This window comes from Lissotriton helveticus, chromosome 8, assembly GCF_964261635.1.
Source record: "Lissotriton helveticus chromosome 8, aLisHel1.1, whole genome shotgun sequence".
Taxonomy (NCBI): Eukaryota; Metazoa; Chordata; class Amphibia; order Caudata; family Salamandridae; genus Lissotriton; species Lissotriton helveticus.
Genome location: NC_136069.1, coordinates 10,514,479 through 10,535,529, shown reverse-complemented (window position 1 = coordinate 10,535,529; position 21,051 = coordinate 10,514,479). Strand labels below are relative to the sequence as shown.

The 21,051-nt window shown below is 45.5% G+C and overlaps 1 protein-coding gene across 1 annotated transcript in view; it reads right to left on the bottom strand.

Moving 5' to 3' along the window:
• Positions 1-21,051, bottom strand: part of LOC144771436 (uncharacterized) — a 240,124-nt gene that overhangs the window by 22,397 nt on the left and 196,676 nt on the right. Inside the window, exon 5 of the mRNA XM_078655878.1 lies at positions 1,716-1,984. Coding sequence (XP_078512004.1) covers positions 1,716-1,984 — 269 coding nt within the window. The remainder of the gene's footprint in view (positions 1-1,715; positions 1,985-21,051) is intronic.

Genomic DNA, 21,051 nt, shown 5'->3' with positions numbered 1-21,051 from the left:
TCCTGGAACTTCGACGCTCTACTGAAGACTAGAGGACTGAAGAATCTCCCTTGGGGTCAAGGAGTGACTCCCCTGCTCAAGCAGGCATCAACAAAGCATTTGCCGGTCTGCATCTCCGAAGCTCCTGCCGGACTCCGAAGTATTTGCAGCCTAGGAAGAGGATTTCCAGACTTCTCGAAGGCCGACATGAGTCCCCAGCAAAGCTTAGACCCACAGCCCTGAAGAGTGACGTGGAACTGGAACCTCTGGACACCGTGCACATTTGCTAGTGCACTGACTTCCCGAGCTTTCCTGAAGTAGTGCTTTAGGTTTCTTGTAGCCCAAGCCCAGAGCACCATCTGCACTGCACATTGTGGGCCTACACTCCACGAGTGTTCCGGGTGCCCGCTTCTTGCATTTCCACTTGAGACTCCTTCGTGATGCATGGTCCATTGACTGGTGGGTCCCCACGAAAACCATACTGATTTTCCTTGGCCTTCTCTGGTTGCTCCAGAAGTGCTCCGACTGCCTACCAAGTGGTGAGTCCCTCAGACGATGGTGGTGTGCACCAAAGCTTATCTCTGCTTTCTGCGTGGGTTGATGTTGCCAAGGCTTGTTGGGTCTAATCCGGAAACCAATACCGCAGCATTCGACATCCTTTAGGGGAGAGCTTGATTCCAGATCCTGGTCATCATCAACACCTCCTGGTCCTCGTGGCTGAAGAGTCAAGCTTCAACTTCTTCACCTGAAATCACCGAACATCGGTGGGCATCTGCCTATCGTGCTCCTGGTCACTGGCAAGTGACCCAGACTCTGTCCCCTCTGCTCTCAGGTTCTCGACTTCTTCGATCCAGGCTTGGATCCCACTGGACACTTTCCTCTTCGACGGCAGCAGCACTTTTCAGCAGCTCACCATTGAAAGCAACGACGAAACCCGACACCAAAAGACACCTATGCACCCGGCTTGCCTGGGTGAGATAACTCGAGTACTCCGGTGCTCCCGTGGGTGTTGGCTCTAGAACCCCTTAAGTCTAAAGGGGTTTGCTCCAAGTCCCCTTTCAAGTGCCCTTAATCTTTAAATTTCCAACCACAACTTTCCCATTGAAGTTAACGGCGATTCGCGGCTGTGTTCTTACACTGCACGCTTCCTCCGTGGGTCCCCTGTGTCACTACCTTGGGTGGTTCCTGGTGGCCCCAGTGGTTCTAAAGGCTCCAGGCCTTGTATCTATGTCAGTCGTGGTTCTTATACCACTTACTTTATATATGGGTTGGTACGCCCCTAGGGCTCAACGTATATTGTGCTAATTTACTGTGTGATATTAAGATTGTAAAGAGACTTCCCTTAAAGGTTTATCTAGATTGCAGGTTGACGCTGAGTTGAAACGATATAGCGTAGCGGGCAAAGTTGAAGTAAAAGAAGGCACAGAAAGATGAGTGACGACTCACCCGAACACGAGGCAAGTACAGTCACAGAATGTTTGCGTGAAAACAGTACCTGTAGTGAAGGAAGAGAAACAACTGCATCGATGTCTTTGGAAGCAGTGTACAGCATATTAGACGATGGCGGGACGTAGGAAGAAGCACAGAATGTGGATGGCAGAGCGCGTAATGAGTGCATTTGAATTAATAGTACGCGCCAAACACAAGATGGCAGCCACACTGTATTACACGCTGCTTTTTAGCTGCATTTGTATTGTTTGCAAAGACATTTTACTTCGAAGGTAGATAGTACTCACCACCACTTCGTCGTACTCATCTCGCATGCCCAGGAGCTCGAGCACGAAGTGGATGCAGTTGTCTTTAAGTAGATGGTAGATGTGCCTTTTATTCATCGCAGCGGTCACCTTCCGTTTCAATTGTTCGAGCTGGATTCGAAAGTTTGGTCTAAAAACGTTGAATAATGTTCTTTGCTCCAGCATCCGTTTAATCCCGTCTATCTTGACTTCCCCAATGGCTCCCTCTTTTTCTTCCCCCTCCTGGCTTCCATCCGGATTTCTCTGTACACCTAAAATCAACAAGCAACAATGTGGTTTACCGCTTCCCAGAGAACATTATATGGTGTGTGCCAACCCGATCCCATTCGAATCAGATATCACCAAAAGTCCCGTTAGAAATATATTCAGACGTTGGACGTGAATCCCAGAGGAAAAATCACACTTTGTCTAAGTTTTCTATTTTTCGGTATTCACAAACAAGTTTAATTCCACTAATAGTAATTTAACGCCTGCAGAGACTCTTTTTTAACGTGCGGAGTCTCCGGGCCCGATTCACGGAATGAACTTAAGACAAAATCCTAAACTTACTACTATTTTGGTAATCACAGAATGCACTTACTACTTTTGGCATTCACAGAATGAACTTACTACTTTTGGCATTCACAGAATGAACTTACTACTTTTGGTATTCACAGAAGTTAGGATTTTGTCTTAAGTTTGTCTTAAGACAAACTTAGGACAAACTTAAGACAGACTTAAGACAGACTTAAGACAAAATCCTAACTTCTGTGAATACCGAAATGAGTAAGTGCCTTCTGTGAATACCAAAATAGTAGTAAGTTTAGGAATGAGTCTCAAATTCATTCTGTGAATCGGGCCCTCCGAATCGTAACATTGATATTAGTAAAAGTAAACTCGTAGTTTGTGAATACCAAACAATAGTAAACTTGCACAAAAGTGTAATTTTACCTTTTTGATTCTAGCGCAGGTGGAAGTCTCCGTGTGGAGGGCTCTCTGTACAAAAAGCGACTTCTGCAGCAAAGCATGTGCACAATGCCTTGAGATGGCACTGGGCATTGCCACCTGGCCATCGTTTCACCAGCCTGGCCACGATCAGTAACAGAATACAAAGGCTTAATATGGTAAGCATTGACACGACACCATAGAATACAAAAGGAGAAATCATATTGTCTAGATTGGGGCATTCATTAGGATTTTAAACCTAGCCTGCTCCCCTTGGTAGAAAGAAGTGTATTTTAAAAAGGAAGACCTCTGGGCTTTGACAGCAGACCCCTTACCTGAGAGCCGAATGATTTACTTTACATCAGGTGGAGAGATGCTCATGCCCAGGGAACGACTTTCTTCGAGTGTGTTAGAAAACATGTTAGAGTGCCTTATTAAACCGAAAAAGTCATCAGCTGCAACACATTGTTATGTCTAAGGGCGAAGGACTGACCAGAATATGTTAATCAGAACAGAATAACAACCGTGTTTGCTTATCGACAGGGTTCTGTACGTGCAGATTTTGTTCAAGGTAAAACGAAGAACATAACAAGCATTGGAAATGCAATAGGTCTCGCAATAGAAAAGTTTGAGTTTTTGGTGTGGTAAATTTAAATATTATTTACATTTTTTTTATGTTGTGCAAATTATAAAAGTTTTCCTTTGTTATTATAAATGCCAATAGTTATAAAATTATCAAATGTGACATCTATAGCATTAGTAAAGGTACATGTTTAGTTTTCCCCTGTCCTACATGTATTGATCTGACAAATCACCATGTTTCAAAAATTAATAGCTTTGTTATTTACAATGCCAATAGTTTTATCTTTCGCAAATGTGACACCTATTGTAACACAATATGCGTTGTAGCACTGAGTAGTATTTGGAGTGTATGTTGCATTGAGCGTAGTGTAATTATGTACCGTGTAATTATGTGGCACTGAGTGGTATTTGGAGTCTATGTTCCATTGAGTGCAGTGTAATTATGTGGCACTGAGTGGTATTTGGAGTCTATGTTGCATTGAGTAGAGTGTAATTATGTGGCACTGAGTAGTATTTGGAGTGTATGTTGCATTGAGCGTAGTGTAATTATGTACCGTGTAATTATGTGGCACTGAGTGGTATTTGGAGTGTATGTTGCATTGAGTGCAGTGTAATTATGTGGCACTGAGTGGTATTTGGAGTCTATGTTGCATTGAGTAGAGTGTAATTATGTAGCGTGTAATTTATGTGGCACTGAGTGGTATTTGGAGTGTATGTTGCATTGAGCGTAGTGTAATTATGTGGCGTGTAATTATGTGGCACTGAGTGGTATTTGGAATGTATGTTGCATTGAGTGCAGTGTAATTATGTGGCACTGAGTGGTATTTGGAGTGTATGTTGCATTTAGCGTAGTGTAATTATGTAGCGTATAATTATGTGGCACTGAGTGGTATTTGGAGTGTATGTTGCATTGAGTGCAGTGTAATTATGTGGCACTGAGTGGTATTTGGAGTGTATGTTGCATTGAGTGCAGTGTAATTATGTGGGCGTGTAACTATGTGGGAACTGAGTGGTATTTGGAGTGTATGTTGTATTCAGTAGAGTTTAATTGTGTGGCGTGTAATTATGTGGCACTGAGTGGTATTGTTTGGAGTGTATGTTGCATTGTAATTATGTAGCATATAAGTATGTGGCACTGAGTGGTATTGTTTGGAGTGTATATTGCATTGTAATTATGTAGCATATAAGTATGTGGCACTGAGTGGTATTGTGTGGAGTGTGTGTTGCATTCAGTAGAGTGTAATTATGTGGTGTGTAATTATGTGGCACTCCGTGGGTATTTGGAGTGTATGTTGCGTTGAGCGCAGTGTAATTATGTACAGTATAATTATGTGACACTGAGTGGTATTGTGTGGAGTGTATGTTGTGTTCAGTAGAGTGTAATTGTGTGGTGTGGGTTCATTAACATTAAGTAAGGCAATGGCAGAAGAAGGCAGAAACACTGCCCCTCTCGATATATATTGTGGGGTGATTATAATGTGAGTGACACTTCAAACAAGAGAGAGAGGGGGAGAGGGAGAGAGAGGGAAGTGCAAGAGAGAGAGGGAAGGGGGAGAGAGAGCAGAGTTCAAGAGAGAGAGGGAAGGAGAGATAGGGGAGTGCAAGAGAGAGAGGGAAGGGGGAGAGAGGGGGTGCAAGAGAGAGAGAGGGGGGTGCAAGAGAGAGAGAGGGGGGTGCAAGAGAGAGGGCAGTGCAAGGGGGAGAGGAAGAGAGAGGGGGTGCAAGAGAGAGAGAGGGAGAGAGAGGGGAGTACAAGAGAGAGGGAGAGGAGAGGGGAGTGCAAGAGGGAGAGAGAGAGAGAGAGGGGAGTGCAAGAGAGAGGGGGAGAGAGAGGGGAGTACAAGAGAGAGGGTGGAGAGGAGAGTGCAAGAGAGAGGGAAGAGGGAGAGAGGGGAGTGAAAGAGAGAGAGGGGAAGGGGAGAGAGGGGAGGGGGAGAGAGAGGGAAGGGGGAGAGAGAGGAAGGGGAGAGAGAGGGAAGGGGGAGAGAGAGGAAGGGGAAGAGAGAGGGGAGGGGAGAGAGAGGGGAGTGCAAGAGAGAGAGGGAAGGGGGAAGAGAGAGGGAAGGGGGAGAGAGAGGGGAGTGCAAGAGAGAGAGGGAAGGGGAAGAGAGAGGGAAGGGGAGAGAGAGGGGAGGGGGAGAGAGAGGGAAGGGGAAGAGAGAGGGAAGGGGAAGAGAGAGGGGAGGGGGAGAGAGAGGGAAGGGGGAGAGAGAGGGAAGGGGGAGAGAGAGGGAAGGGGGAGAGAGAGGGGAGTGCAAGAGAGAGAGGGAAGGGGAGAGAGAGGGGGTGCAAGAGAGAGAGGGAAGGGAGAGAGAGAGAGAGAGGGGAGTGCAAGAGAGAGAGAGGGAAGGGAGAGAGAGAGAGAGGGGAGTGCAAGAGAGAGAGAGAGAGAGAGAGAGAGAGAGAGAGAGAGAGAGAGAGAGAGAGAGAGAGCGAGAGAGAGAGAGAGAGAGAGAGAGAGAGAGAGAGAGAGGAAGGGGAGAGAGAGGGAGTGCAAGAGAGAGGGAAGGGGGAGAGAGAGGGGAGGGGGAGAGAGAGGAAGGGGGAGAGAGAGGGAAGGGGAGAGAGAGAAGGGGAAAGAGAGGGAGGAGAGAGAGGGAAGGGGGATGAGAGAGGAAGGGGGAGAGAGAGGGAAGGGGAGAGAGAGGGAGGGGAAGAGAGAGGGAGGGGAGAGAGAGGGAAGGGGAGAGAGAGGGAGGGGGTGAGTGGGGAAGGGGAGAGAGAGGGGAGGGGGAAGAGAGGAGGGAAGGGGGTGGGGAGAGGGAAGGGGGAGGGGAGAGGGAGGGAAGGGGGAAGGAGAGAGGGGAGCAAGAGAAGAGGGAAGGGGAGAGAGAGGGGGTGCAAGAGAGAGAGGAAGGGAGAGAGAGAGAGGGGAGTGCAAGAGAGAGAGAGGAAGGGAGAGAGAGGAGAGAGGGGAGTGCAAGGGAGAGTGAGAGAGAGAGAGAGAGAGAGAGATGAGATGAGAGAGAGAGAGAGAGAGAGAGAGAGAGAGGGAAGGGGAGAGGAAGGGAGTGCAAGGAGAGAGGGAAGGGGAGAGAGAGGGGCAGTGCAAGAGAGAGGGGAGAGAGGAGTTCGAGAGGGTAGTGGGAGAGAAAGATGAGGAGAGCGCTGGATGAGGGAGAGAAAGAGGAGTGTGAAGAGGGAGAGATAGAAGAGGAGGAGAGGGTGGGAAGAGAGCAGAGAGGGAGGAAGGAGAGAGAGGGGTGGTAGAAAGAGTGGGAGATAGAGGGAAGAGAGGGAAGTGGGAGGGAGGAGAGGGAGGGTGGAACAGAGAGAAAGAGGGAAGAAGAAGAGAGCGTGGGCGAGAGACAGAGGGAAGATGGAGAAAGGGAGGAGGGGGGATGGAGGGAGAGAGAGGGAGTTATTGAGTGAGTGTGTGTGTGTGTTTTTAGTTAAGTTATGCTGAGTGTTTTCACCGGCACTTTCTGCACTCTGTAGTAAGATTAACTCGAAGCCTTCAGGAGGAACAGGAGAAATGAAACAGAGGCTCAGAGACAAGGGAAAAGAACAGATATGGGACTGAGGAAGAAAGTGCAACCTTTAGGATGGACTGGTTTGTCTCCAAAAAAGGTATGATCTTGTCTGAAGCCTGGGTGTTGCTGAGAGTTTTGTTCTGCGCATGTGTTTGCCTAGATCTCACATAAAGTGTTTTATGTCTGTTAATTAGTCCTTCTCATTAATACACTTAAAACGTTTTAGTGAAAAATAAATTATCATTTTATGAATTAGTTGTTTCCTAATAGGCAGATACCCCATCAACATATGTGAAATGAAACACATACAATATTGCACGTGAGGGTGATTGCATATGGAGGAAGGAACTACACGTACCCACAGATGTCAGTGAGAAAAGTTCACTCGTGTGTGCATTAAATGTGGGCAGATCTATATTACAAGGATAGAAATCTGACCACTGTGCTATGGTTTTACTCCGAAATATTTTTCGAGGGGGTGGTGTGGCGAGCAGTGAATTGCAGGGGGCAAGCGTGATTAAGGACAGCTGGAAGCAGTGCCACAATGAAGGGTTTCCTCTGGTTTAATGTTGTACCTGATAAAGTGAGACAGAGAACCCCAGCCGCTGAGCCAAGCTAAGCCCACCCCCTCCTCACCGGGCTGTGCCCACTGGGCGGATATACTTGGACCACGACATCGGTGTTGGTAACAGAGACCGGTCATACACTAGTCACACACCGGCTGCCATTAAAATGCCATTAACCCACCTTGACCAGCACTGATCAGCACGGCACATGCTTCATTTTCCTAACACAAAATATAGCGCTTCCGCGTCTAGTCAAGGGTGCCTACCGCTACACAACTGTAATTTCAATGCAGTTCAATACAGCGCCTAGGCGGATGCCATCTTATTTCAGGAAGATTTGGAAATAGATGGTATTTCCAGGAAACCTGTTGTAAGCATATCGATGTCAACTATATCATGAGGCAAAGAGATGGTCACGAGACGTCCTCGGGTTCCGGGAGGCGCGTGCTGACTCCTGCCAGACGATGTACCCGTGGGAAGATACTGCATCGACGCACGATTTAAAATGCTGGAAGAGAGAGGCTTAGATGGAGAGCAACGGAGGCCTGGGTGGGTTAAACAGAGAAGGGCAGAGAGAGAGAAACAAAGAGGTAGAAAGGGGAGGTAACAAGAGAGAGAGAGAAAACGGCAAGACATGCAAAAAGAATTGGAGAAAAAGAACAAGGAAGTAAAACACATATAGAGCTCGTTTTAAAGGCAAGAGTGTTAGATTGAGAGCGAAGAAAGGGTAAAATGGAGAAAGTGAAATATGAGCAAAGAGAAACAAGTACGGGAAATGCAAGCGGCTGGAGGGAGGAGGGGGGGCGGGGTGCGGATCCCTTTAAAGTAGCTCATGGCCTCGCGGGCGTGAAAGTGAAAGCAAAGCAATTAGGGGGGAGGTGGGACGAGGGCTGATGGCTTTGATGTGTGAGCGCACGCTGATAAGCTTGTGGGAGGGAGGCTGGGGCTGCCTTTGATTTGGTAATGCGAGGCAGGCAGGCAGGCGGCTAGTGGCATTGTAGGGCTCAGAATGAGAAGCAGGAGGAACAGGCAATAGCGACTCTGTAGACATAACATCATTTTACTTAATATACCTACATTTCTGTTCCACTAAAGAAAAAGTGTATACTTTTCAGATCACGTTAAATTTGTGGCTATATTTAGTTTATATATTCGCCCAGTCTACGGAATGAAATCAGGTGACATGTGTGCTTCTTGTCCATTACAGCACTCTAATTTCATGTGTTCCCTAAATACCATGCGGGGGCAAAAAATTAAGCGATCTAAAATAAAAGACAAGAACGAGATGCATTCTGTTTCTACTTCGTTCGGATAAGGGCGTCAGCAAAACCTATCGCGTTGTTTCATATAATTACATTATGTGATTTTGACACGCCAGGGCGCAGATAAGGAAAGTGAGGCTGTCGGAGAGGACAGGGTTAGAAAGACAGAAGGAAGTAACGGAGAGAGGCATCGAGAGACAGAGTTGGAGGAGCGAGAGACAGGATAGAAAGACAGAAGGAAGTAACAGAGAGACAGAGTTTGAGGAGCGAGAGACAGAAATAGAAAGACAGAAGGAAGTAATAGAGAGGCATCGAGACTCGAGAGACAGGGTTGAGGAGCGAGAGACAGGGATAGAAAGACAGAAGGAAGTAACAGAGAGAGGCACAGAGAGACAGAGTTTGAGGAGCGAGAGACAGAAATAGAAAGACAGAAGGAAGTAACAGAGAACAAGACGGAGGCATTGCTGTGGGGAGGGGGGGAGGAGAAATGCGACACGGGGCGGAGCAGGGAGAGCGGCGAGTGTGAAGCAGCAGGGGCCTTTGAAGTGAAGCTTCACTTCACTTCAAAGGAGTGGGAGGAGTGCTGCTGGGGAACAGATTGCGATTTGATGATGTGCACGCGCATTTTAGGTCAATGCGCTTGCGCATTGACCTGAAAGCGCACAGGCACAGCATCAAATCGCCAGTCCAGGTAAACCTTGTTTAAGCCCCTATAGTCTCGCTCAATGCGCATGCGCATTGAGAGGCGAGACCTAAAAACTGTTTATATTAAGCTTGAGGTAGAAGTGCACAGACAGAGAGGCATGAAAAACAAAAGCATGTAGGACCGCGTGCAAAAGTGAAATGCTAGGTTGAAGTGAAGCACCGCTTATGCTAAGTTAAGCAAAGTCGAGTAAGTATCCCAGAACCATACCACACGGTTTGCACAGCTCGTCTGGCACTTTTACTTGACAAAGGTCTTACTGCATTTAGGAGTCAAGGTTCCGGGGGATCCCTGCTTGAAGCAGGCTTCGGTCAACTCGTAACATTAAGAGTGTACATTCTTGACTGATTTCATTGACCTACTATCGTGTTTGATCTGATGGCTCAAAAGCCCACCTTGATTATATGCAGTTTTTAAAGGTGTTTTAATAGTCACATTGTATTATCATGGCAGTCTTTAAATGTATTTCAAATGTACTTTTAATGGTTTTAATTAACTCTGCATGATAAATAAACTTAAAACATTAAGTTAGGGATCTGGAAAAGTGGATGTGCACTAGGCCGGGTTGGACCTTACATGCTTATTGTTATGAATAAAGCTCTGCAATCCTGCGCGTGATGAGGATTCAGAACTCAGGGGATTGTAGTTGGAGGCAGGCGTTGAGCCGTGGGTGTGAGCTGTAGTACCTGCCCTCCTTGGGGGGCACAATAATACATTCTACCAAAACTTACCTGGCTGTGTCTTCGTTCTTCTGGAAGACGTTACAACACTCTCAAATCTTACTGGTTTGTTTTGTCGCTGGTTGCTTACAGATAACTTTCTTGGCTCCACAAGTGAAGTGGGTACCCGGTGGATCTGCGGGTATTCATTTGTGAAATGGGCAGGCAACCCAGGGCCCCTTTGGGAAGCAGCTGGGTTTTGATGACAATAAAACACAGGTCAAACGGTGAGGGGAGGCCACTACATAGGGCTAGCGTGGTGCCACCTGGAAGTGGATGTTGGCATTGAATATCTACAGCGTTCTCTCAAATCAAATCAGGTGTTTGTTAAGCGCGACTACTCACCCGTAAGGGTCTCAAGGCACTAGGGTGGGAGGGGGGGGGGGGGTGGTTCGCAGGTTCCAGTCCATCAAGGAGGGGGTCTGTCAAAGAGCCAGGTTTTGAGGTTTCTTGAGAAGATGGGGAGCAATGTTATCTATCTGAGGTGGAGCGGAAGGTCGTTCCAGGCACTGGCCACGATGAAGAAGAACGAGCGGCCGCCTGATCTGGGGCCATATTATCAAGAAAGGGCGATAATGGGCTTGATAATATGCCCTCGTGAATTCCCATAGCAGCCCAGGTTAGCACCAGTACCTGGGCTTCTATGGGAATTCAAAAGGGCATATTATCAAGCACATTATCGCCGCTTTAGCGGCAGTTTACTGCTGATAAAAGTGGCGATAATATATCACCCTTTCTTGATAATATGGCCCCTGGTCTTTCTGGTGCGTGGGACCACGGCGTAGGAGAGCTGGGCTGATCGTAAGGTCCTTTGGGGTGCCTGGAATTTGAGTCGGCTGTTCAGGTATGCTGGTCTGGTGTTGTGGAGGGCCTTGTGAGCGTGAGTTAGCATCTTGAAGGTGACTCTAGCTTCAATGGGGAGCCAGTGGAGTGTGCGCAGGTGCTGGGAGATGTGGCAGTGTTTTGGCAGGTTGAGGACTAGTCTTGCGGCGGCGTTTTGGATGTTCTATAGTTTGCGGTGAGGTTTTTGTTTATTCCGGCATAGACTGCGTTGCCGTAGTCGAGCCTGCTGGTGACCAGGGAGTGAGTGACGGTCTTTCTGTGTTCAAGGGGGATCTATTTGAAGGTCTTACATAGGAGGCGGAGGTGTGGAAGCAGGAGGACGAGACGGGGTTGATCTGGCGGTCCATTTTGAGCTCGGAGTCCATGATGATTCCCACGTTGCTTGCCTTGTCTGTTGGGGTGGTTGGACTTCCGAGGGCGGGGGGCCACCAGGTGTCGTTCCAGGCGTCAGGGTTTGGGCCCATGATGAGTACTTCCGTTTTGTTGGTGTTTAATTGTAGGCAGCTGTTTTTCATCCTTTTGGCGATGGCTTCCATGCCATCTCGAAAATTGTGTCAGGCGGTGTTAGGTTCATTGGATAGGGAGAGGATGAGTTGGGTGTTGTCTGCGTATGACACAATGTCGAGTCTGTAGCTTCTGACGATGGGGGCGAGCGGAGCTATGTAGACGTTGAAGAGTGTAGGGCTGAGGAAGGACCCTTGGGGGACTCTGCAGGTGGTAGGTGTGGGGTCCGAGAGGAAAGGGGGGAGTCTGACCCGCTGTGTTCTGCCGGAGAGGAAGGAGCAGTTCCAGTTGAGGGCCTTGTCTTGGATCTCTGTGTTGTGGAGTCTGCTTATTAGGGTGCGGTGAGAGACTGTGTTGAACGCCGCTGAGAGGTCGAGGAGGATGAGGGCTGCTGTTTCTCCTTGTGAGAAGTTTGTAGTGATGATGTCCACGCTGATGATGATTAAAAGATGTTTATTTATAATTAAGTGAATAAGATGGTAATAAGGCCCCACCAGGAACATCTGACATGATGCTCAGCCCAATTCCAACTGAAATCTTCAGTCCACAGAGCCCCAAAATTCCACAATGCATCATAGCTGCAACATTCCACAAGCTGGGGTAGAAAGGGATAAAACATGTAATGCATTGATAGGGTACCAGAATACTACATTTCCCCTTTCGTCCGAATTGAAAACAAACAGAGAAAGAACATAGATCAAAAAGAACCTCGTTAAGAAAGGAAGATACTAAATATGGCAACCAAAAAAGGTATAACAAACAAAAGAATAAAACCCATCCTCCTTTAAAATAGAAACATGAATAAGTCAGGAAGACAAAAAGAAGCAAGCAAACTTACAAGAGCCTATCCACTCTCCTTTCCACAACAGAAGAAAGATAAGAAAACAGCAGAAAGGAAAATGAAGATTGAAAATACCAACGGCTAACCGGCAAACACACCTACTGGCAAGACAGGAATGCAAGACGGATAGACACAAGTAAGAACCAAGATAGTGTAAAAAAAAAAAAAGTCCAACTCTCAATTATATATGGTAAAGAATTACAACATGAGAGTAAGAACAAATATAAATACAACAGAAAACAGATAAAATTGTAACATCAAAAGAAGACAAAATTACCCATTTTCCCACCAAAAAGATAAATATAAGCATGTAGAAAAACTATTACAATGAAGAAAAATTATCCCACAAGAGGGATTTAGCATTTCAAGCGTTTACAGGAATAAAACCCAACAAAGTCCCTAGCTCTAAGGAAATGGGACTAGTCCTAAAATTAGAAACTTAGGTGGGACTAACACCCCCTAAACAGGTGGGACTGACACCCCCTAAACATTGGAAAAACAGAATAAAAGCCAAAAATGTGCAATGGGTGAACCAAAACACAAGAAAGTGTTTCTCACATGAGAAGACTGTAGCGTAGCCAAAAACGCCACCTCTCTTTTAAGAGACACTATGGGACTCAAACCCAAGTATAACACTGCTCAGGTGGGACTAACACCCCCTAAAAACCAAGATGGGACTAAAACCCCCTCACCAAAATGATCATTTAATTTTTTTTTTTTAAACTAGCGTAAGTCAAAGGTAAATGGGACTAACAACCCACACCCAAGAACGTAGGTGGGACTAACACCCCTTAAACGCTAAGTATATGGGACTAACACCCAATACTAATTGCATAGGTGGGACTGGAACACCCTAGATACACACACCAGATAAAAACAAGTTAGTACTGTAACATAAGCAAATGTAAAAGGAAAAGTGAGAGTGAGACATAAGAAATGTAAAAGCTGCTAGACCAACAAACATGAGGGGAAAGTAATCAGTGAAAAGGTGTGCACTACCTCCACTGAATAACAAATGTAAGGAAACCAGCTCCTAAACAAATAAATCCCCTAAAAACAAAAAGAAAGGTACTAGTGCCAATAAAAATATTTCTCATAAACAGCTATGAGTGAAGAACAAAGAAAAGGAATATTAACTTCTACATACTTGAAGAATATCCAATCCAAGACCTGTGCTACTAATGGATACTAGATGGCAGTGTAACACAAAATTGTGAAAGAATACATGCTTAGAGAAATATATTTAACATCTACGACTTATTTCTAATGTACTTTTCATACAGGTATAATAAAAAAAAAATTACACCAGTCGTTTCCTGTGTGCTGTTCTTTTTCTTCTTCTTTTAAAGTAAATCATAGTTCACAAGCCCTTCGGAATACTAATGACGGACCTCGTTACTTGTGTGCTGTAAAATTTGTCTTTCACTGTTCAAATACCTTTCGGAAAAATGATGTCCGGTCACGGTGCTGAGCTGTGTTGTATAACTGCCTTTATTCAACCTTTGTTCCTTGACAGTAGCCTCAACGATCATTTCAAGGCTTATTCTCCTCATACTCTCAAAGCAGCATTGACACCAGATCTGACAGAAAACCCATAATGGCGGCACGCACATTACGTAGATCTGGGCGGCTCACGATGCGTTACAACTGTGGAAGCACAGGAGGCTGACGAGTGATGACGCGTCCTCTTCACCGAACCCTTCAGCAAGGTTCTATTTCGTCATCATAACAGGCAGGCAGAGGAGAGGAAAGGAGCTCCTCACCAACGGAAGTACTGGTTCCAAGAAAGCAGTTAGTCTAGTGACTAAAACGGGTACATCCATATTACTCGATAAATAAAGCGTCTCTTTACACAAAATAAAACGCTTTTCTGCTGATGAGTAATAGAAGCCACTGAAAGAGGATGTCAATGATTCCAACGCTAGGTTTTGTTTAAAATTTGAAGCGGCAACTCATTGGTGAAAGGTGAATTAGGAACAGACTTTGACATTGTCACTTAGACTTCTACAAAAGGCAGATGGACGCTCGCGCTCACCACACGATAGGAAAAGGTACCTTTTAAAGTTTTTTTTTTTTAAGCAGATAAAGGTACTTTATACACTCCCTTTCTCCACCGCAAACTACATTTGTGTTTTTAAAGGGAAGCTGAAGAAAATCACGAGCATACCTTCAAAGATACAGTCCTTGAGACTTTAAACTGCCACTCACTGAAGGACAAATAAACTCCTCTCCGGTGGGAAATGTCACAAAGTCAAAATGAATTTCATTCTTATCTTATAAAATAGACAGATCTCGTTTTAAACTTTGCTTTGTTTGAGCTGATAAAATCTCGAGCGCGCCCTCACATCTTGACAGTTAGTCCAGAGATTTATAGCAGATATAACAAAGGAACAAAAATATGCTTACTTTTGCTGAGCCATGCACAACACGCTTGGGCAGGGCTGTCCGATCTGAGGGACACTGGTGGGGCTTTAAAGCGTTCTGAATTTTTCTTTGTGGCTCCATGGTACTTGGCTTTTCATGTTCCTTAGTTTCTTCATTAGTTTCATGTAGCTCACGTTTGTTGTGGCTTCTTGTTGAAATCTGCGTCATGTCTAGTTGCTGTAAACTGCGCCAGTCGCTTTTTAGAAGTAATGTAGAGGTTTCTTTAGCCACTTGTACCTTGATTTAAGCGTAGATTCTTCTAGTCCTCGTCGCCATAAATAATGTAGTGATGATGTCCACGCTGATGATGATTAAAAGATGTTTATTTATAATTAAGTGAATAAGATGGTAATAAGGCCCCACCAGGAACATCTGACATGATGCTCAGCCCAATGCCAACTGAAATCTTCAGTCCACAGAGCCCCAACATTCCACAATGCATCATAGCTGCAACATTCCACAAGCTGGGGTAGAAAGGGATAAAACATGTAATGCATTGATAGGGTACCAGAATACTACAAAGTTAGCCTGGCATATGATGTCCACTAGTTCTAGTAGCCACCTTGCACCAGTCTAATCAACCCTTATTGATGGTGGTTGTAAAGTCAACCTTATAGAAAGCTATCCTAGTGGTAGCATGAACCAGCAGTCTTCAGGCTAAGACTTCAATAGGCGAGTTAAGCAAGTTGTTTTACCATATATCATCCCTTGAATACCAAATGAAAGGACACCACATAAGGTATATATAAAATATATATGTATTTACTCTAAACACAACCCCTCTGCACTCTTTATGAGGTCAGAGGTAAAAATACAATACAAGTCACACAGTTAATATACAATAAGCTGCACAGTATACGTTATGCCCTAGGGACCTCACTAACCATATACTAAGAAAGTGGTATAAGTACCACGAGAGAATTAGAAAGCAGACCTAGGGCCTGTAGAATCGCTGGGGCTACTGTAAACAACCAAAGGTTAGGAAGTAGGAGGCCCACAGGAGACGCGTGCAGTGTCTAAACACAGGCGCGGGTTCCCATTGACTTTCAATGGAGATCGTAAAAGATACAAAGTTACAATTTAAGGACACTTCCGGATGGACTAGGATGGAACCCTTTTAGACTAGGACACTTCGAGAGTCAAGACCCACGGGAGCACCGGAGTACTCTTGTTACCTCACCCAGGGAAGCCGGGTGCAAAGGTCCTTTTTCGTGCCGGGTTTCTTTGTCATTTTCTATGAAGAGCTGCAAAGAAGTGCTGCAGGCAACCAGAGGAAAAGTGTACGGGTGGATCCAAGGATGGATCGGAGATGTGAAGAACCTGAAAGCAGAGGGGACAGAGTCTGGGTAACTAGCCAGTGACCAGGAAGGTACCAGGAAGGGACCAGGCGATGTAGAGTGCTTTAACCCGTTTACCGTGGCCGTTATTTCAGCGCAGTGCGGGCGTTCTAAGGAGTGGGCGGGACCACGTCAGCCGTTGGACGTTCGCAGCACCAGCAGGTAGTGCTGGCGACGGCCGACGGCAGCACGGAAGGGGTTAAGGTGAAGAAGGTGAGTATGTCTCTTCAGTCACGAGGTTCAGGAGGCATCGATGATGACCAGGAGCTGGATTCGAGCTGCCCACGATGGATTTAGATGTCTGCGGTGTCGGTATCCGGTTTGGACCCAACAAGCCTTGGCAACCGCAACCCATGCAGGATGTCGAGATTGGCTCTGTTGCAGACCAGCAAGGTCTGGGACGCTTCTTCTTTTCAGGGATGCTGGGGCAAGGCTGGAGCAGCCAGGTTCGCAAGTTAGATACAAGATAGCGTCTTCGGGGGGCTCACTAGCCAACGGGCAAGGAACCGGGAAGACGCGTCGAGTGCAAATGCAAAGGTGGGGCCCACGGGACACTCGCGGAGTGTGGGAGCCTGGGCTTCGGTGCAAATGGTGCTCGAGGCTGGGGCTTCTCATACCCCAATGCACAACTTACTGAGGGTTCAGGAAAGGAGTGCAGGTAGCAAAATGCAGGATGTCCAAGATGTCTGGTCCCACGTCTCTCGTGCCCGCCATGTGTCTCAGCTTTGCTGTGGATGTGGGTCGGGTCGGAGAAGTCTGAAAGTCCAGTTCCTGTGTAGAAAAGTCTTCGGTATCCGGCGGGAGCCTCAACAATGCAGACCGGCAAAGATGCCGTTGGTGCCTGTCTGCACAGGTTGGTCATTCCTTGACCACAAGGGAGATGTCTTCCCTCTTTCAGTCAGAATGGAATGTCGAAGGTCCAAGATATGTATGCAAAAAATTCCTAGGCAGACTAAATGCTAGACAAGGGGATGTGGAACCCAATTATGACTAGGAACAGACAAGTAAAAAATGTTTGAGTGGTCAAAAGTGTGAGACAGACATATTTTTAATATACACAATAAAAATCAAATATAAAACTAACAAAATTCAATTCATATGACATTATACAATTAAAAATATGAAATGCAGTAAGTACATATAGTAAAACAATATATACATAAACAACCAATGATTAAAAAAGACACCGGAAATAACTATTGCAGGGTGTCCAATGGATGTGGGCCGGGGTTGGAGAAGTCTAGAAGTCCAGTTCCTGTGTTGCAAAGACTTCAGGATCCAGCGGGAGCCTCGACGATGCAGACCGGCAAAGATGCTGTTGGTGCCTGTTTGCACAGGGTGGTCACTCTTTGACCACATGAAAGATGTCTTCCATCTTCCAGTCAGAATGGAATGTCGAAGGTCCAAGATATGTCTTCCAAAGATTCGTCAAGGATAATCTAACGTCCTGGGGACACAGCTCCTATACTTATACTAAGAAATGGGGATGGATTCCCTGACTAGGTCCCTCCTATGGGTGGACCAGAGAAGGGGGTGGTTACACCCCTTTCCCTTTGTCCAGTTTCGCGCCAGGGCTGGGGCTGGAGTGCCCCAGCAACTGGTTTGAACCGGGCTATGCATGGAGCACCTTGTGTGCCCCAGGCAGTGTCTGGAAAAGCATCTGCTGATGTAGCCCTCCCTGCCCCAATACACAAAACCCCTGTCTGGGGAGGTGCCAGCACCTCCCTGGACTGACAACCTATTGTCCAGGCCTCCCCTGCCGGAGTTTCGTCCAGCAGCAGGAGGTCAGACTCATGTCTGTGGCAGCAGCATCCATTTTGTGATGCTGAGCCTCTGTTTAACTTTAACTGGGTAAAGCAGTAACTACATGTCTTCTCCCTCTAGAAGGGTGGAATGCTACCCCCCCCCCGCCAGGACTGGTGGGGGGGTAGTATTCCAAAGTGTTTGACACCTTACACGACATGTTTTGATAAAGCCAAACCAAAGTTAGCATTAACCTCGAGGATAATAATGCACTTAAGAGTATATGGTATGGCTAGATCATAGAACAGCTATAAGGAGATGGCTCCGAAAGCTGCAGAGGGGCTCAGCTCACGCTAGAGCACCATGCCTCCAGGATTGTCGAGACCTACCATAGGAGTGACTTATAGGTGTATATGTGTCCATATGTAAAGGTAGATATAGGTATACTATATCTAAGTAAGGGGTGATTACACCACCGTACCCAGGCTGTGTGAACAGACCTGTGGTGTCAGTTTGGAAGGCAAACCAGGGGTGGCACAATACATGCTGCAGCCCCTGGTAGGCCTAGGGTGCACCTATGCCCTGGGTACCTAGGGTACACTATACAGGGGCTCACAAGGGTGACCCAGTAACCAATCTGGTATGCTCCTAAAGTGCATGGTATCAATTTAGAGAGAGAACAGCTGGGCTGTGGGTCTGATTAGCAGGCCCACAGCCACACTAAAGTCGAAAAACCAGAGAATCACAGCAAAAAAAGTGATTCAGGAACGATGCAAGGGAACTATCAGCATATCAAAAGTAAGTGGCAATATTTTGAAGTAACTAGATTTTGCATAGCTTCTCTCCCCTCCTAGCTAATGACTACCTTAGTAACATAGAAGGTAACCAGTAATTAGACTAGCTAATAATTCCCTATCTAATCCAAAGGGTACCTAGAATTAAGACTGTGGTAGAGAATTGCGTTCAGCTTTTTTCCATTTCAGCAGTGGTTTTAGACCACAGGGTTTAATCTTAATACAAAAGCTAGACACGAAGCCTTGATCATTGAACACAGATAAGATCAACTATAGGATCTTTAAGAATCAAACAATATAGTAGGGTCAGGATGATATCGCTAGTTTTTATTAACTTATATAGATATGCCTCTCTATCTTTTAGCTTTGGTATAAATTCAGACGGGCACAAGTATATTTCCACAACAGGAAAGGAAGGGCAAGCAGGAAATAGATCTCCATAAAGACTATCAAAGGTAATTGGAATTATTGTAATAAGAAAAGAGTGTATAGTTGATTCTGGCTAACCAGTTACTAAATAGGTCAACATATGAGTGAATGCATGTTTTCTTACCTTTTGTCAGGTGCAGTTTAGAAGGATTATGTCATAATACACTCTGGCCATATCGAGGAAGGGCCAGTTTGGAACAAACCGTCCAAATAAATAAATAAATACAGGTAATCTAAATTCAATACCATCTAAAGGAATATGTCGTCCACTATATTTAACATCTATATTAGAAAGGGAGATATTAGCCCTATAGGGAAACTACCTTACAATTTGGTAAATTATTAGTGTAGAGCCCAAACATTCAGGATTGGTATTAATGTGTCTCCTAAACTCTGGAGTTGACAAATAGATGTATATAAAAATGTTTTATTCAATTCTTAGGGTGGTACACTATTCACGATTGAGCAAATGTTCTACACAGAGCACTTGGGTATGAATGAAATATTAGATATTCACTTCACCTGTAGGGTTACAGTGTTGTTCATTTTTAAAGGTTTTCAAACCAAAAGGCCGTCTACATCAGCAACATGTAATTGAATAACGAAATTTTGAATATTTTGTATCAGTAGGCACAGATTCTAGATAATATATTTTTCTTACTTTTTAGTTTTCACTGGTAAAATAAAATTCCTGAAGAAGGCATTTGCCGAAACGCTTTGGTGGTATTCTGCAAATCACTACCAGTGGTTTCCTCTGTCCAATTTGTTAATTATATTTTTTTTGCTGCATATCGTGTTAGAATGATATGAAATGTGATGAATACGGTGTAATTTATTGTGAAATTTAATAGTTATCTATCAACTACCAATGAAATACAAGGGACAATGTGCAACCATTCATATATTGAAATAAATGGTGTATAAATTGCTTTTGAATGTATTTTTATATGAACAAAACATAAAACTAAAATAATGAAAATAAAAATATTTTTCTAAATTGATGTCTCTACTGTTGGTTTTGTATCTAGAGTTTGTGCACTACCTTATTTAGAATCACCACTGAGCCCGGTGCATATCCACTTTACAACAAAAAAGTGGGGGTGACCATGGGAAGCAGACCCTACTCTCCTACACAACCCCCCCCCCCCCCAACGCAGGGACGTTAAACTAACCTTGACCAGTTGAGTCTTCATGTTCTAAGTGGAAATATCTGGAGAGTTCATCTGCATTACCATGGTCAGTCCCTGGGCGGTGCTCCACTGTAAAGTCCATCCCCTGTAGGGAAATGACCACCTGAGCAGTTTAGGATTTTCACCCTTCATCTGGTTTAGCCACACGAGGGGCTTATGGACGGTCTGAATCTTGAAGTGAGTACCAAACAAGTATGGCCTCAGCTTCTTCAGGGCCCAAACCACAGCAAAGGCCTCCCTCTCAATAGCTGACCAACGTTTTTCTCTAGGGGTCAGCCTTCTGCTAATAAAAGCTACTGGCTGGTCTTGACCATCTTTATTCAGTTGTGAAAGCACAGCACCTACCCCAACTCAGAAGCATCTCTTTGGCCAATTAATTCTTTGGAGTAGTCTGGACTTTGCAGAATAGGAGCAGTGCATATGGTCTGCTTCAGGTCATCAAATGCCTTTTGACAGCTTACTGTCCACTGAACTTTATTTGACATTTTCTTGGAAGTTAAGTCATTCAGGGGTGTCACTATGGAACCATACCCCTTGACAAATTTCCTGTAATACCCAGTCAGGCCCAAGAAAGCTCTGACCTGAGTCTGGATGGTTGGAGCAGTCCTGTCCATGATGGTCTGGATCTTGCTCTGCAATGGTTGAACCTGGCCTTCACCTACAAGGTGGCCCAGGTATACAACCTGACTCTGCCCTATCTGGCACTTAGTAGCCTTGATAGTTAGGCCTGCCTTTTGCAGGGCCTCCAAAACATTCTTTAGGTGGAGCTAAAGACAGCAATATCATCCAGATAAGCTGCACAATAGTCATCCAGACCTGAGAGGACTTGGTTACCCAACCTTTGGAATGTGGCAGGTACATTCTTCAAACCAAAGGGCATCACCACAAATTGATAATGCCCACCAGGGGTTGAAAATGCTGTATTTGGCTTTGCATCCTCAGCTAGTCTGATCTGCCAGTAGCCATCTGTCAGGTCAAATGTAC